At 47.5% G+C, this 16744-nt stretch overlaps 1 protein-coding gene across 2 annotated transcripts in view; it reads right to left on the bottom strand.

The window, feature by feature from the left end:
• AOAH (acyloxyacyl hydrolase) overlaps positions 1 to 15778 on the bottom strand; it is a 106929-nt gene extending 91151 nt beyond the window's left edge. For both annotated transcript variants that reach the window (XM_036327314.1, XM_036327313.1), the window contains exons 1-2: positions 15384 to 15778; positions 2277 to 2372 (exon numbers count right to left, since the gene is read on the bottom strand). In XM_036327314.1, coding sequence (XP_036183207.1) covers positions 2277 to 2372; positions 15384 to 15510 — 223 coding nt within the window. In that variant the 5' untranslated portion in view covers positions 15511 to 15778. The remainder of the gene's footprint in view (positions 1 to 2276; positions 2373 to 15383) is intronic.
• Between the last annotated feature and the right edge of the window lie 966 nt (positions 15779 to 16744).

The following is a 16744-nucleotide window of genomic DNA, read 5'->3' as shown; positions in this document are numbered from 1 at the left end:
TATCTATGTATATTTCTATCAGTGTCTACCGAAGAGAAGAATGATTAACTCAATAGCAATGAGCATTTCTAGGCCCCAGATTGTGGTCTTAAAATATTATTTTCCACCTAAAGAAACCAGGGCTTCTAAGGGAAATGACTGATGTCAAGCCTGTGGCTGGCAATGTACAGGGCAGGGCCAGGACACCTGTCATACCAGCTAGTGAGGTGACCTAGGCCCACGTCACAGGCCTCAGGAGCCAACTAAAGAGGGTCCCATTGGTCAAAGTTGGGACAATTTGGGCCCCAAAAGGATAATAAGTGAAAGAGACTCAAACTCATCAGATATGCATAAATTCATGAGTTTATAATGACATTTTAAAGAAAGCCAATTGACCGCTTTGGGATGATACTAGAAAGGCAGCGAATTGTTTGAAAACTGGCAAATAAAGCAAAAGAGTTAAGTATTTATCCTCCTTCCCTGGCATGAATGGTATCATTAGGGACTCTGGGCAACATGCCTTTAAAATATTTCTGAAGAGGAGGGAAACTGTCTCTAATAAACTTCAGTTACTAAATGACATGTATAAATGAGAGATTAAAATAGCACCATTTTGCAACCCCCTATGAACTAAAAGGTCTGGTCATTGAGCGTCAACAGCTGCTAACATCCCAAAAAGCGAAAAGAGAAAACCACGTCTGCTGGCCTCCCGATGAAAGAACACACACTTATAGTCTCGCCCAAGAAATCACACTGGAGTCTGATCAAGTGTCTGGACACAGCTGCCAATTTTCAGGAAATACAGAGCACAGAGGGACGCACTCAATTATACTGCAGGGGTGCAATCAGCAACATCCAGACTATGGGAAACTCTTCAAGGCATATTCCACAGCTAAATTATAAGGAAAAGGGAGGGATGAGAAGGAAGCTAGTAGATTAAAATAGACTTGAAAGACACAACAAAAATTTTAAAACTGGTCAAGACGACGGTATCAGGGAATGCCCACTTGGGTGATAACACTATAAAGCAATGCAAGGAAATGATTACAGTAAAATTCTTTTAGGGAGAAGGAGGGATTTATGATGGCATGGGGTATGTGGATGGGGATTCCAGAGTGGCTATCTATCTGCTCCTTCTTGACCTCAGCTATGTGTGCAAGTATACATTTATTTTGTGTAATTTTCTACATTTGGTTTACCAAGAAAAAGTTAAAAAAATCACCCATAGAACAATACTATTCATTGGGTATAGAATCATACAAAAGAATGTGAAAGCATACGGCTTGACGAGAACAAGACCCGTTAAGTTCATGTGTATGGCTCCCTCCAGAGAGGTAGGCAGATAGAACTGGTGGCTGGGGAGACCAAAGGGTGTTTCAAGGTTATCCCAATTCAACAGAAGAAAGACCTGATGTATGTCAACGTCTTAGCCATGGCCAATCTGGGACATGGCAAACACTTGTGTTTGTATAGTATCCTCTCCCAGTCTTTAGTTTTGAATTTTAAAAACTAAAAGTTGAGCTTGTGAATGCATATTGTGACTGCATGCAAGAAAGTCTCTGGAAACACTTTGGTGCAATTGGCACCGCATGCTGCATAAATCAAGGATATAATCACCTTCAGTCCAACTACTTTTACTTAGGAAAAATAATGTAGGCATCCATGATGAATTAGTTCCTTAACATTAAATGAATGAAAACTTGACTGTCAAGGAAGTTTATACATTGTGACTGTTCACCTAACAGTATCTTTAAGAGATAAAAGAATATTTTCTTTCTGCTGAGATTGAAAAACAAATATGTGACTTGATTAAACCACCAATCAGCTCCTTCTTTTGCAGGATGCGTAAGGGATTTTATTGGGATCCAGTTCAAATGGATGGAATGTTCCCAGGATACTTTCCCCTTTGTGGCTTTGATATCAGTTGTCTTCTCAGCCTAATGCTTCATGTTGGGTCTGCGCATGCATCCGGGTATGTGTATGTGGTCAAATGAACAAACATTATTGAGAACTGTTCATTATTTTGACCATGATTGACCACCATTATTCTGTCACGATGAGAAAAGAATGTCAGAGGATAAAACTTCCTGGAGTAATTTTCTTGTGTTTGTTTTCATTTCCATGAGCCCCATAAGAATATCAATAGACAGAAGTAACACAATCAGCTTCTCCTCTGCAGGCATGTGTAGGGTATAAATTCATTAAAGATGGCCCATGACGACCCATGATGAACCATGATGACCCACGAGTGAGAAAAAAGAGGGGGCCCTCAGCCGCAGGCCCCTTTCCATATTTACCCGGCAGGTAGCTGCACAGTCTCTCCATGGAGGCCTGGACTGTGGAGTTGTGGACTTGAGCCAGTTGTTTGATCACAGACACCACCAGCACACAGCCTGTAGGAGAGAATACCATGTCAGCAGGGCCGCACAGAGCCTGTGCCAGGGAGTCCATGGAAGGAAGGGGGAATGTGTATGTCCTCAAGAACACCAGCTCTTTCCAGAGCAGAGAACTCCTGTTTGCCATTCACCTTCGACAACCTACCAGGGGCAGAATTCACTGTGACTTGTAGTGAAACGTGATGTGTGGTAAGAAGATGGTGGGTTTGGGGTTAGACAGACTGGTTGTCAGCCAGCTTTGCCGTTTGTAAGCCACGTGACCTTGGGGGAGCCAATGAATCTTGTTTTTTTTTCCTGTTTCTTTTGGTCACATGGGAGGAAGGTGTCATTGAAAGGAGATCGTGCCAGGGTTGAGTCTTGCACCTAAATCTTGGCTTACCATCCAGCCTAAGCTTTGGTTTCCTCACTGCAAAGTAGGTCATAACACGTTTCCCAATGGGGCTGCCGTGAAGATTAAATGAGATTACTGTGGGGGAGCACAGGAGACTTGGTTGGAAAGTTTGTAAGAAGGAAAATTCCGAAAAAAAAGGGTTGGGCTGAAGGCGGCCTGCCCTGGTTATCGGAATTCTGACTTAGGGGAGTTTGGCCGAAGGCAGCTGCCCCTAACTGTTCCTTGATCTTTCCAAACAAGTCTGTGCACGTGCAGACCCTGGGGCGTTTACTGGAATCTTTATGATCGAGGCTGTCTGATTCCTTTGGCCAGGCAGTCCCTTAGCCCTCTCTTTCACAGCAAAAGTGTCAGAGTAATCATTCATCCGTTGCTCAGGGTCTGCTGGTCAGCCCCGGCAGATAACAGTGCAACAGAATGTGCCTTTAAAATCATAACATTATTGTAAAATATTATTTCACCTCACATCTACAAGCACATGGCTTGAAGGCATGTGCTCATATAATGTGTCCAGAAGGAACCTTGGATTAAGATACTATAGAAATCTGAGAGTATCATGGTAAGTGAAATAAGCCAGTGAGAGAAAGACAAGTATCACATGATCTCACTCATATGTGGAATCTAATGAACAAAATACACTGGTGAACAAAACATATCCAGAGACATAGAAACATGGAACAGACAGATGGATCTCAGAGGGAAGGCGAGGGAGGGTAGGAAGAGATCAACCAAAGAACTTGTGTGCATATATGCATAACCCATGGACATAGACAATAGTGTGGTGAAGGCCTGGGGTGGGGGGCAGGGGTGGGCTGGCAGAGGTCAATGGGAGCTAAAAGGGGACATATGTAATACTTTCAACAGCAAAGATTAAAAAAAAAAAGACAGAAATATATGCCTTTGGCTACCTTGATGTATGATAAATGTAAAGTCCCAGAATTGTGAGCCTGAAACTCCTAGAAGGTTCCTTGCTCTCCTGAACTGCTGGGGAGGGGCCTAAGGAAGAGGTAGGAGGGTCCAAGGTCAGTAGGTCTGTGCAAGGTCAGTAGGTCCGTCCTGAGACGGGAGGGACGGCCCTTATTAGCAGAGCTGTTTCCAAGGAGACAAAAGAAAGCTTCCTTCCACCTGAGATGGAGTTCCAGATCTGGCTCAGCAGCAAGCTCACTGCTACCCTCTGCTCCAGGAGCTGGGCCCACATTCACCTGCAAGGCGTCAGTAGAGCCCAGTTTCCACAGGACTCCTTGCAGGAAGGTGTCGGGAAACAGGCGTGAAGAGCACTATTGGGCAATGCTCCACAGAAAGAAGTGAGACCTGTAAGATGAGGGCTTGCCAGCAGAGACACCGCAGCACCGGACGCGGCGCTGGCATCCACTGCTCTGTGCCCTCAGGTGAAGCTGGGCAGAGCTGGGCGTAGCAGGTCCAAGCTAGTGTGATCTTGAGAGCCACAGCCTCACTCCCCAGAGAGCAACTCCTTGCAGGGGCCTTTCTCCACACCAACTATCAAGGTCGAGTAGATGTGCTTTAACCTAGTCCATGCACTGAGGGCTTTATCAACTTGCAATGAACTTAGTAGCTGATAGGTATTAGCCCTTTATGGTCAAGAAGCACTTTCCTATATATTTTCTTTTACTTTAAAAATACATTTTAAAAAAGATAGATGCCATGCAATCTCATTTTAGAAAATTTAAAAAATATATAAAACAGCATAAAAAAGATGACCGTCACTCAAATCACCCAGAGATAAACCAATTTCACTTTTATTTTAAATGCATAATATATGTTTAATTGATGTTCATATTTTTACCACGTATAATACACTTTTACAGCCTGACCTGTCTCTGCCCTGCTGGTTAAGTTAGGTGGAGCTAAATGAATTTTAACAGCAGTTGAAAACCAATTACAAATAATTATGTTGCAATGTGATAAGAGTTGGCAGTGGGGTACAGCTGAAAAAGGGGAGGCTTTGAAATAAGAAAAACGAACTTGGGTTCCAATCCTGGCTCTGTCACTTACAAATGGAGCGACTGTGAACGCGTTACTGCCCTGGAATTCACGTGTAAGAGCTGAGTTAGGCCGTACCCTCCGTGACGGGGGCTGCGGTCTTCCTCCCGCTCCGAGTGCCCGACGGAGGGCCTGCTTTGCAGCCGGCGGACTAGAGATGTTTGCTGACTTGATGTGGCTAACGGGAGATGCGGCCACCTGAGCGACATTGCCCTTGCGGTTGCTGGGGGTCGCCACGGGGCGGGGGGGGCTCACGGTGCACCTGCCGTTGTGCCTGGCTCAGTCATCTCACGGGCGCACCTGCTGTTACTCTGGCTCAGGCATCTCTCCGGCGCGTTGTTTATCTTTGTTCTGGTCTCATTACAGGATGTGGCTCCCCTGCTCATCTGGGTGAAACAGCCAGTGCCCTGCCTGAGTCAAACAGCAGATTCTACAGCAAACATCCTGGCGTGCGGCTCAGGACCGAAGAAGAACGCGGTGGGGGCGGGTGGAGATCTTGCACAGCCACTGCCTCATACGGCGTCTCATCACGGAGCTGCGAGCTGGGCACCAGAGATGGGACTTTCAGGAAATCTAAGGCACAGCGAGTGGGGGGAAGGCATCCCAGGAGAGAAACAAGGCAGGTGGCCTGCAAGAGCATGGCCTCTTTCTCCGTATTTTCCACAATTAGTGGGAGTGTTCTCTCTCTTTGGTACCTAAAGTCACAGTCACTGTGCCTTACAATGGGTGGACTTGGTGAGTTCAGCGTAGCAGGAGTATTGGATGAATGGGAGCATCAGGGGACTCCTCTTGGCATTTTCCTCCAGGAGGCTCCATAATCGGGAGTCCCAGTGATCACTAACCTTGCACACCATTCCCTTCCCCTAATGGGCATGGACTGCTCAGGACCAACTGTACTTTGTACTTAAAGATTTAGGCTTTTCTTATACCCAGACGGATCACACCAAGGGCTCATTTATATATATATAGTTTTTAGAGAGAGTGGAAGGGAGAGGAAGAGAGAGAAACATTAATTGGCTGCCTCCTGCACGCCGCCTACTGGGGATTGAGCCTGCAACCGGGCATGCGCCATGACCGGGAATCCAACCATGACTTCTTGGAGCATGGGACCACACTCAACCACTGAGCCATGCCACCAGGGCCCACCAAGGGTTCCCAGGACTCCCCTGACTCCTTGTCGCTACAGGCTAAAGTTGGAAATCATGAGATCAACAAAAAGGAGCCCAGAGAAGAAAAGTCGGTGTCTCTGAAGATCGGTGGATCCTGGCACCATCGTCCTCTGCCTAGCGAAGAGCGGATGATCACGGGCGCCCGGGAGGAAGGCAGGCAATGGGGCTTGAAATATGTGAGCGCCCAGGTCGGGCCCGGCTTTGATATGAGTTCTGCTCCCTGCACGGTTCCGCCCGTTTCCCGTGGGCTCAGCTCCCCTTCCGGCGGATTGTTCATTTAGGGTCTACAGTGAGGCATGTCCCGAATCCCTTAGCAGCAAGAATGGAGAAATTGGCTTTGCTATTGCCTCTAATAAGAGGTTGCACTGTCCTGACAAGTTAAAGAATGTTTTCCTTTGGAGAGAGGCATGGCCAGAGTGATTGCTCCATTACAGACTATTCTCCGGCTGCTAATAAAAGGTCTGGCTCTGCTAACTCAAATTTGTCCGAGCGGCTGTTCATTAAGGGAGCGATGACAGCGGGTGAGCGCGATGCATTGGCTCCGTGGTCACCGGCTGCAATCGCAGGATGGGAAGGCCCTTCTCACCTGGCACCTGAAAATAATGAGTCTGATGGAAACCGACATGCCGGGTATTGTAGGAGCAGCAGCGAAGGGGCCTGAATAGAAACACCTGCCACAGAGATCTGCTTCCGGGCGCAGTGCAGGGAGACTGCAGCAGACTGCACCGCATCATCCTTTAGACGTGAAAGGGAACTCTTGGAACGCTAATTATTCTCATATCTGCGCTGGCTGGAGAGGCAGCCGACTGCAGAGAGCGGCCTGCTAGAGTCCCCGTTTGTCTGAAGGCCACACTTCACGGAAAAGCCTTGAAAGCACCTGGCAGTTGAGAGAGCCTGGCTCCCTGTGACTGCACGTCCTCGTTCCCCCGAGGAGGAGCATGAGTGATTCATTACATGGTTAGAGCGGACTTCACAGCTTCCAAAGTGGCTGCATACATTAGCATCTCATTCAAGCTCTGCCAAGATGGAGGCACCACTGCTCCACGAGGTTAGGTGCGTGGGAGCGGGGGCTGGAACCCAGTGGGTACTGAGTGAGTCCCTTCCAGGTGCTGGCGCTGTGCTGGGCTCTGAGCTCAGGCTGAACACACACTGGTATGGTTTCTGCCCTCTTTCAGGTTATGTTGAGGGAAAAGGGATCATACGTAAGCAAACACAATTATAGATAATTTTAGGTTCTCTGAGGAGAAGGAGCAAGGTGGAGTAACAGAGGGGAGTGATGAAGAGGTGGTAGAACCCTTCTTACGTAGAGCCGATAGAGAACGCTTCTTGGAAGAATACATAAAAAAGTGGCTAATGTAATGGAAAGGAGAAAGCAGAGTGGGAACTGGGCTGTCTTTGTAGGCAGGGAGCGTTGGTACCCACTTCAAAGTAATGAACCTGGTGCCAGAACCCACTGGTGGGAGATGAGGTGCAGGGCCAGATGGAGGTCAGGATGTGGGCGTCAGAGACGGCAAAAGAGGTAGGGATTTATCCTGAGAACAATGGGAAGTCAAGGATGGTTTGGTGGAGGAGCTGCTCTGATCCGATCTGTGCCTTTGGAATCTCATGCTGGCTATCATGGAGGAAAGAGTTTAGGGGTGAGGGTGGGGCAGAGGTGGGAGCAGAGAGATGAATTAGGAGACTATTTTGGTCCTGGAGAAAGATGGTGGGTTGGCTAGAGCACTGTGTGGTGGTAGGGACAGAGGAAAATGGACAGACTTGGGATGGACTGTGGAGGTTGGCCTGATAGGATTTATCCATGAGTTGATGGGAAGACGTGTGAAGACAAGTGAGAATCAGAATGACTTCTTTGCTTCTGCTTTGGGCCCTGGGAGGTGTAGTGGAGCCACACCATGCCCGGATTTGGGTTCCTGCATCCCTGTTGGGCCAACATGAGTTTGTCAAGGGTGTCCCCTCCCCAATTCCTTCACAAGCACCTGAATTCTGTTCGCCTCAGATTTCCTTGGTTGGATGGGAACAGGGGATATGATTTTATATTTAGTAATTTTAATCAACAACCGTCATCCCAGGCCTTTCTCATGTTGGTGAGAAGAAAAAAGGAAATAAGAACGCAAGGTATGAAAATCATCACCGAGAATGACCCAACTGCCTGCCTCGCCCCCCTGAGATGTTGGTTACTGCACCAGAGACGGCAGCACACAGCCCAGTGTGAACACTGCACCTCCGTCCTTCCTTCTGGGCGCAGAGTAGGTGCCTAACAATTGCTAGTTTCTATCTCACCTGCTGAGTCCATCATGGGGCAAAGGTATATTCTCCATAAACTCTTTAAAATAGAAGCTCATGAACTTATCTTTAAAAAACACTGTAATATCAACAATGTTTTAGCTTTCCTATGGTTGCTTTTATTTTATTTTTTTTGAATTGCAGGTATTTAGTGTTTTCACTACATTTGGGAAGATTAGGCTCTGTGGCCTTTTGCAACCACCCCCTGAAATATCGTTTTTATGAGAAAATGCTCACTGGGTTCCAAACTGCTAACTTTCCCAAGAATACTGGCAATGATGGTGGCACCATATCAGATGGTTGCTGGTGAGAACAGGGCTGAGGGCATGCCAAGGAGAGTAGGGCCCAAGCCAGGGCAGGGAGAGACCCTGCACAGGCTGTGCTGAGAGGTACAGGATGGTTGGCTTGGCTGGTTTAGAAATACATTAAACATTAATAATAAAGAAACAAGGGTGAGGACACCAGGAGCCATTCCATCCTGTTACACATTCAACACCTACTTATGAGCACCTACTATGTGCCCAGAAGCTTGAGGAGACAAAGGCGAATAAGAGAAGTCACAGACCAGGAGGAAAGACTGGTGACTAGGAGAGCCATCTGGTCATTGCAACCTATAAGTGCTGGGGTACAGGGACCTATGAGAGCTTTGGGACCACAGAGGAGGAAGGACCTTAACTTTGCCCTGGGAAACAGTGATGGTCTCCTGGCGGAGCTGAGCGGTAAGGAATGGGAGGACCTCACTTGACAGAAAAAGGCAGGAAAGGCCTTCAGGAAGGGATTTGTAGGTGAGAGAGAGAAGGGCTGGCCAAGGCTTCCTGCTGTAGAGTCCAGAGTATAGATCAATGGTTTTCAGAGATTTTGCTCTGTGCCCCCTTGAAAAATGATGTGCCCCTTCCACATATTAATGTATGTTTAAATATTATTAATATATATATATATCAATTTAAATAGCTGCAAAGGGTATAATTTCAGGCAGATTGTAGATATTACAATAGGAATAATACATTAATCTTCTACATATATCCAAAGAAATCTAAGTATGATTTATACGTATTCATATCCACTTAAAATATATTATTAAACTGTTCTTTCACATTGAGAAATTTATGTTGATAATTCCTCTCTTTGAATTCATATTTCAATGAAAAGTCTACTTCTTTGCATTTTTCTTCAATTATCAATTTTATCCCAATGTAATATACTTTAATGGTTGAAAGTATTTTATTGGGCACACTAGTATACTTCTTAACATCAAAAACAGGTATAAAGTTTAAGATTAACTTCCTGTTAATATAACATCTAAGTATTAAAAATTCTTCTGGATATAGTTTCCTTTATTAATAAAATTCGCTTATCTAAACAATATATATTGCCAACTTGATAAACAATTCCTAAATAGTAAAGGTAAATTTTAAAAAATATATATATATATCTTTTATTGATTTCAGAGAGGAAAGTAGAGGGAGAGAAAAACAGAAACACCAATGATGAGAGGGAATCATGGATAGGCTGCCTCCTGCATACCTCCTATTAGGGATCAAGCCAGTAACCCCGGGCATGTGCCCCAACTGGGAATCAAACTGTGACCTCTTGGTTCATAGGTCAAGCACTGAACCACATCAGGCAGACATAAAGGTAAATTTTCATTGAAATTGCATCTCTTAATAAGAGGAGATACTCCTAAATAAGTCATAAAAATATGATTTACTCATAAAATGACAAAGTTCAGGATCACGTCTGTTCCTCTTTTCCATTTAAAAAGTAAGTGTCAAGAAAACACATTCACTTAGCAAAGTAAATGGTAATGAAAGGACTTTGATATAGTAATGTCACTCAATGCATTAACTCCTTCTCAGTTAAATGCTAAAATGTGTAGAGTGATCTATCATAGAAAATTATTCCAAATGATCTGTCACTTGACAACTCTATTAAGTCCCCCTTCAGTGTGTTGAAAGCCAAGAACGAGAAACCACCTGACTCGCAAGAACATTTGTTACCTAGTCACTCTCTCGGTTTCTGGGAAATATAAGAAATGTTTTGCTAAGACTTGTCTTTTAATTATGTCTATTCACTTGGAGAGACCTTGTTAAAACCTAACAGACTCAGAAAAAATGGGCAAGCTGAACCGTTGCTCTTTTCAATGCACTTTTGCCTGTATAGTATTTTAAGTAAAACCTTTTATCTTCATGCATACTTCATGTGTATTTCTGTCGAATGCTGGATCTGCAGAATTAGTTCATTAAGTTATGAAAAATGTCCTTCATATAAACCTCTATAAATGGCATATAAATGGCCAAGTAGGCTCTTCACATTAAGTGGCGAGATGACGAAATGTTTTCTCTTTCAGTGGTAGGGGTGGCTTACGAACAAGTGTTCAGCTACAGAGGAGGAGAGAAAGTGAACTTTCTGTATATATAAGTTGTGAGCATAAATTTTCAACCTCTGCTGGCTGTTTCTAAATCTTATTTTTGCCAGTCACATGGTCATATTACCATTCACATTGGCTCGAAACCATAGGACCACCTTTTTTAATCATTCAAACTATGAAGTCCTCTCTGACCATCTTATGTGGGGTGTGGAGGGGGGTGGGAAGAGGGGGTTTTAACAGAATCTGAAGACATGTTGTATATTTAAGTAAACATGAATGAGGAGAAAAAACTGTGTTTTTCTTTGACCTTTTATAAAACTTCCTGAGCACCAAATAGTGCTAAAAAAAAAAAAATCCTTGATGAATTAATTTAAATGTCAATGACTTTGGAACATAAGGATTACTTTGCCTCTAAATCATCCATGTAAAGAAAATGATGTTTTGCAAAAAATAATAAACATCGTTCATTATTAATTCTATCACATTTGATAAGTGGCAGAGAGGGGCCCAGTAGAGCCATGTTGGCTTAGTGAGCAAGTGGGATGTCTAGTTCAGTGCAAACACACTATGGTAAATTGAAAAAGAGCCCACTGGGGCTTGGTTCTGATACTGGGTTATGTTCAAGACCGTGGCCTCCAGGTGTACTGTGCGGGTCCCACTGCAAAGGCTCCCTGTGGGGCGGGAGCTGGGCTGTTTATGATGGGGAGGTCGGCTCAATCCTTTAGTGACATCTGTGTGGCTCCTTTTGGAGTATCTCCGTCCCCAACAATTCCCGCTCCGTGTTTTTTCTGCCTAGCTCATGTTTATTCTCGCTACTTGTGATCCTAGGGGTTATACCCTCACTAACCAACACTGGCCAGTGCCCCAATGTCTGGGAAACAAGGTAAGAGAATGGCATAAGACAACAGCAAGATAACAGAGGCAACGATTTTTTAAAATATTGGATTTAGATATGACACACAAAACACAAAAGACAAAAGAAAAAAATGGATATATTGGACTTCAAATTTTAAAACCTTTGCATTTCCACGAATACCTCAAAATTACATAAGAAACTTTCACAATCCTATATAATAAAAAGGTAATATGCAAATTGATCCTAACCACAGAACAACCAGAATGACAGCTGGACCAGTCACTATGAGGTGCACTGACTACCTCTTGGTCCCTTTCCCGGGCTGGCAGGCTCCAATCGCCTGATGGCCACCCACGGCAGGTGCGGGGCCAGTGAGCGGGTGGGAACAGTCAACCTTTCGGTCCCTTCCCCCGGCTGTCAGGCACCGATCACCTGCTGGCGAATGGGGAACCAGAGGTGGGTGGGGAGGGGGGGTGGGGGGCGGGGCCGGCTATGGGCAGCTGGGGAAGATGGTCCTGATCGCAGGCCAGGTCTAGGGACCATACCTGTGCATAAATTTGGTGCACCAGGCCTCTAGTTCAACAATAAGACAAAAAACAAACAAAAAGTCCCCCAAAACCTCAAAATGGGCAACAGACTTGAATAAACATTTTTTTCAGAGAAGCTGTACAAATAGCCAACATTTTGAGAAATGCAAATCGAAACAAAGTACCACTCCATCCCCCTGGGATTCTATAATAAAAAAGACGGATAATACCAAGATAGATGGCTATTAACTGCTCTAGAAAACAGTCTGGAAGTTGTTCACAATGTTGATGTGGAGTTACATTTTGGTCCAGAAATTCCATTCCTAGGTATACAGACCCACAGCAGTAAAAACATATCTCCACACTCACCTTGCACAGGAATGCTCATGGCAGAATCATTCATCATAGCCAGGGAGAGGGAACAACAGAAATGTCCGTCAACAGTGAGCAGACAAACAATGTGGGTGCATCCATGCAGGGAGTGTGGGGGGAGTGTGGGTGCTGAGGGCTCACACAAGAGCTCTCTCCAGGCATCACCTCCAGCAAAGGGAGCCCTCCCACTAGGGTCAGTTCGCACCTCGGGATGATTCAATGTGGGGGTTCCAAGGCCTGGAACCACTTCAGGACAACTCTAAAAAGCCATTTTAATTCCAGAGCTTTCCATGGGATTGGCTGAGGCCCCCCCATTTTTTAAATGTTTTTATTGATTTTAGAAAGAGAGGAAGGGAGCGGGAGAGAGACAAACATCAGTTGGTTGCCTCCTGCACACCCCTCGCTGGGGATTGAGTGCAACCCAGACATGTGCCCTCACTGGGAATTGAACCAGTGACTTCTCAGTGTATGGGACGATGCTCAACCACCTGAGCCATAATGACCAGAGCATCTTGTATGGCTGCAGTGCAGCTCGCCTTCTCTTGCCCACTCCGCTGCCTTCAGTCCCTCCAGTTTTCCCCAACAGCACTCCTCAGTCAACTCCATGGGCTCAAATTTCTGAGTCTGGTTCCCCGAGGAACCACTCTGAGACAGTAAGACACCGATTTGGACCACCTGCAGCAGCTGGCTCAGCCACAGTCAGAGCGCAGTAAATGCTGATCACACTGCAGGCTCCTCTTGTGCCCACCTCTCTGGTTGTGACGACGACAGGGGAATAATCATCCCTGCAGTTAGCCAGAAGCTGGGAGCTGGTGGGGAGATGGGTGTTACATCATCATCTAAGCGAATCAGGAACAGACTCTCCGAGCTCTTGGGCCATGGAGTATATATTTTTAAATATATTTTTATTGATTTCAGAGAAGGGGGCAGGAGAGATAGAAACATCAAAGATGAGGGAGAACCATTGATCGACTGCCTCCTGACTGCGCCCCACTGGGGATCCAGCCCACAACCCAGGCCTGTGCCCTGACTGGGAATTAAACTGTGACCTCCTGGTTCATAGTCGGTGCTGAACCACGGAGCCACCGCAGCCATGCAACCACGGAGTATTTTTATGAACAAAGTGAACTTGTGTGGCTAGCAGAGATGGCCACAAATTCCTTGACACTCACCATCAAAAGAAGGGGTCTGTGTCTGCTCCCCGTGAGCCTTTGGCTGTTTTGATTGATAGAAGGTGGAGTGGGTGGGGCTGGGGCAGTTCCCAGACCCAGTCCTTGACAGGTTGGCAGCTCCTAGCTCCTGTCCTTGGGACTCTCTCTCTGGGGTCCCTGAGCTGCCACGTAAGAAGTCTAACTTCCCTGAGACTGCCCTGCCGGGGAGGCCAAATACATAAGCTCTGATGGACATCCCCAGCTGAGCCAACCTTCTAGCCACCCCCTCCCACAATGCACCCAACATGTGAGTGAAGCTGTCTTGGATCATCCCAAACCCACCCATCTTCCATGTGAACCCCTCTTAGTGACCTCGGTCACTCCTACACGAAGCAGAAGAATCACCAGCCAGGCTCAGAGAAATCCTTGACCCACCACATCATGATACAGCAGCATGGTCCTGTTTTAATTTGTGGTGCAGCAATAGGCAACCAGATAACCCCACCCTGGGCCCCCTCAACACCTCCTTGAACTCTCAGTGCCTCGCTGGGAATGGGAAAGGGAGGGGAATGCTTGGCTCGTGTCTGCTTGAAAGTGGCGGAGGCCCAATACCTCAGACAACTTGCCTAAATCTAAACATTTAATTTGCAACCATCCTAGTGGTAGAACGTAATTCACTTGAGCCTTTCATCAGTGCATTTCCACTAGCCAGGCTGTAGGGTCTCGTTCTGAGGAAACGAAATGGTGGTAAATAATTGACAGAACCAAATAGGGGGTGAGGACGACCTCCCAGACATGGCCCCAGGGGGACACACCTCTGCGTCCAGGACTGTGGAGCGTAGACTCACAGGGAACCTGGGTCTGAGGTTTCAATTTAAAAGGAGACAATTAGAGGTGTGTTCACATCTAACCACCCAAGGTCGTGGTTTTTCAAGAAACAGGACTAATTTCGATATTTTTTTTTCTGTCTCCAGAAATAATGTGTCAGTGTCGGAACGTGTGTCCGGATGCTCCATGTGTCAGAGGTGGCCATCATGCTTGCACGTGGGGCTCTTTTTCTGAGTCGCTCATTGAATACTCGCTCCGAGGAGTTCCGAGTCTCCTTGGCTCTAAGGACTGACCCATTAAAACACCTGCCCCCGTTCGGAAGCTCCAGGGATAATACGAATATCGACGGTCTCACCCTACGTGCGCTTCTCCAAAACCACCCCCAGAAACAACAACGCAACAACAACGTGGAAATACAATACTCCCATACAAGACAAAGGAGCCGCATCTCAGTCGGAGTTGATGTTTCCAGGTGGCCCTCCCATGGTCGGCAACTCTGGGCTTCCTGGGAGAAAGGAGGAAACGGGGATCCTAGAGTCCTCAGTGTGTGCAAACACTCTCACTTTACATGCGAGATCCCCAGGCTCGCAGCGTCCCTGGGAGGCGGGTGCTGCGTCTCATCAATAAGAACACGGAGAACCGGAGGGTTAAGCAGCGTGCACGAGGCCTCACAGACAGGGAGGGGTGGGCGGCGTTAAACTCAGCTGTGTCTGTCTGAGTTCAAGGTCAACCCTCTTTCTAAGTGCAATGCTACCTACGGTCCTTCTGCAAGGGGCTCAGAGCTTCCGGCTCTGCTGTTGCCAAGCCAGGGTCAATGCCGATCACCAGCTCGGGGGATGGAGGGCTTCCTCACCAACCTGCAATCGCAGGACGGCTCCTCTACAGGCCCAGGTGCGAGCAGTGCGACCCGCTCAGACCCAACGCTTTTGCCTGTTGGGGAGGCTCTTGGTGTCTCACTTGGATCTCACGGTGATGGATGTCATTAAATAGGTGATAATCTATGCAAGCCACGTTATTCGACCACAGTGCCATGCCCACATACAAATATGCAAATGAGGTACATACCCACACAGGTGTGCCCCTTGGAGGGCCTGGCGCCGGGCTGGTCATCGTGAGCTGCAGAGGCCGAGGTGTGAAAGGGCAGGAGGAGGAGCAGAGGAGCCACCAGAAGCACTTTCCGGGGGGACTTCATGTCGGGGCTCGGCACCAGAGGGGCCAGCCCGGCCGCAGAGCCGCTGGCTGAGTGAGGCTGACCTCGAGGCCGCAGGAAGGAGCAGTCTCGCCCTTCTCTCCCGTCCTCCGACTCACAATACACACCCCCCACGCTCACACACACACTGCTCACTCATATGAGACGAATCAAGGCGCGCACACTCACACGTCAGTGGTCGCTGCTGCAGATCCCCAGAGGCCCGGGCTCCGGGAGGGCGGGCGAGGGCCCGGCGTGCTGCAAACTGCCCCAGGAGGAAAGACCCAAGTTGCAGCCGAGGCAGGAACACGCATGTCTGTGTTTTCCCCTGAGGTCAGGGCCCACACCCCCGGAACCCATGACTGCGGAATGGCCCCGGGGGTGCGCAGGAGGCACTTCCCCTTTCCTTCTTGCGAAACGAAATGAAAACTAAAACTGCAGAAAGAAACCACTAAACCACAAACTCACAGCCTGCAGAACCGATCGTCTGTCCGCCCAGAAGTCCTTTAGTTTTGCTGCAAACAGCTTTATCTGGGAGGTCGGGCGCCTTACTCTGTTGCTGGAGTTATTTCCTCTAAAGAAGGTGGATGAGTCCTCAAAGGCCCGGTCGCCCGCGTGGTGCGCAGGACAGGGGCAGGCAAAGGGGCAGGGGCGGCTGGTGCTGAGCCTCCAGGAGCAGGCAAAGGGGCAGGGGCGGCTGGGTGCTGAGCCTCCAGGAGCAGGCAAAGGGGCAGGGGCGGCTGGGTGCTGAGCCTCCAGGAGCAGGCAAAGGGGCAGGGGCGCGGCTGGGTGCTGAGCGGCAGAAGGACACAGGGGCCGCATCGCCCAACACGCTGCTGCGGGCGGGCACCAGGCCGCCTTCTCCCCGGCGTTTCCCAGTGTTTGCAATCCCCACCTGTCGGTGATTTCTGCCTTTTACAGGCTGATTTTCTGTTTTGAAGTTGAGGACGGAATGCGGTTTTTGTTTTGTTTTGTTTTTTTCTGGAGAAAACAAACACACAGAATGGAACCAGATCATTGAGAGAGAAAAGACATATCTTAGGTGCTTTGTTTTCTAAAACAGGACACGGTAAGTCATACACGTTCTCAGACAAGACAAGGGGCTGGGCCAAAGTGCCACCATCTAGATAAGCTGGCGCATGCCACTGGCAGTCTGCACTTGGGCTCTGAGGAAGCTTATTATAAACTCCATCAAATATGATGAAAGCTGCCAACTCGGTCGAGGTGTCCCCCCCCC

The sequence above is a fragment of the Myotis myotis genome, unplaced genomic scaffold, assembly GCF_014108235.1.
Source record: "Myotis myotis isolate mMyoMyo1 unplaced genomic scaffold, mMyoMyo1.p scaffold_m19_p_11, whole genome shotgun sequence".
In the NCBI taxonomy this organism is placed as follows: Eukaryota; Metazoa; Chordata; class Mammalia; order Chiroptera; family Vespertilionidae; genus Myotis; species Myotis myotis.
This window is presented reverse-complemented; position numbering and strand designations above follow the sequence as displayed.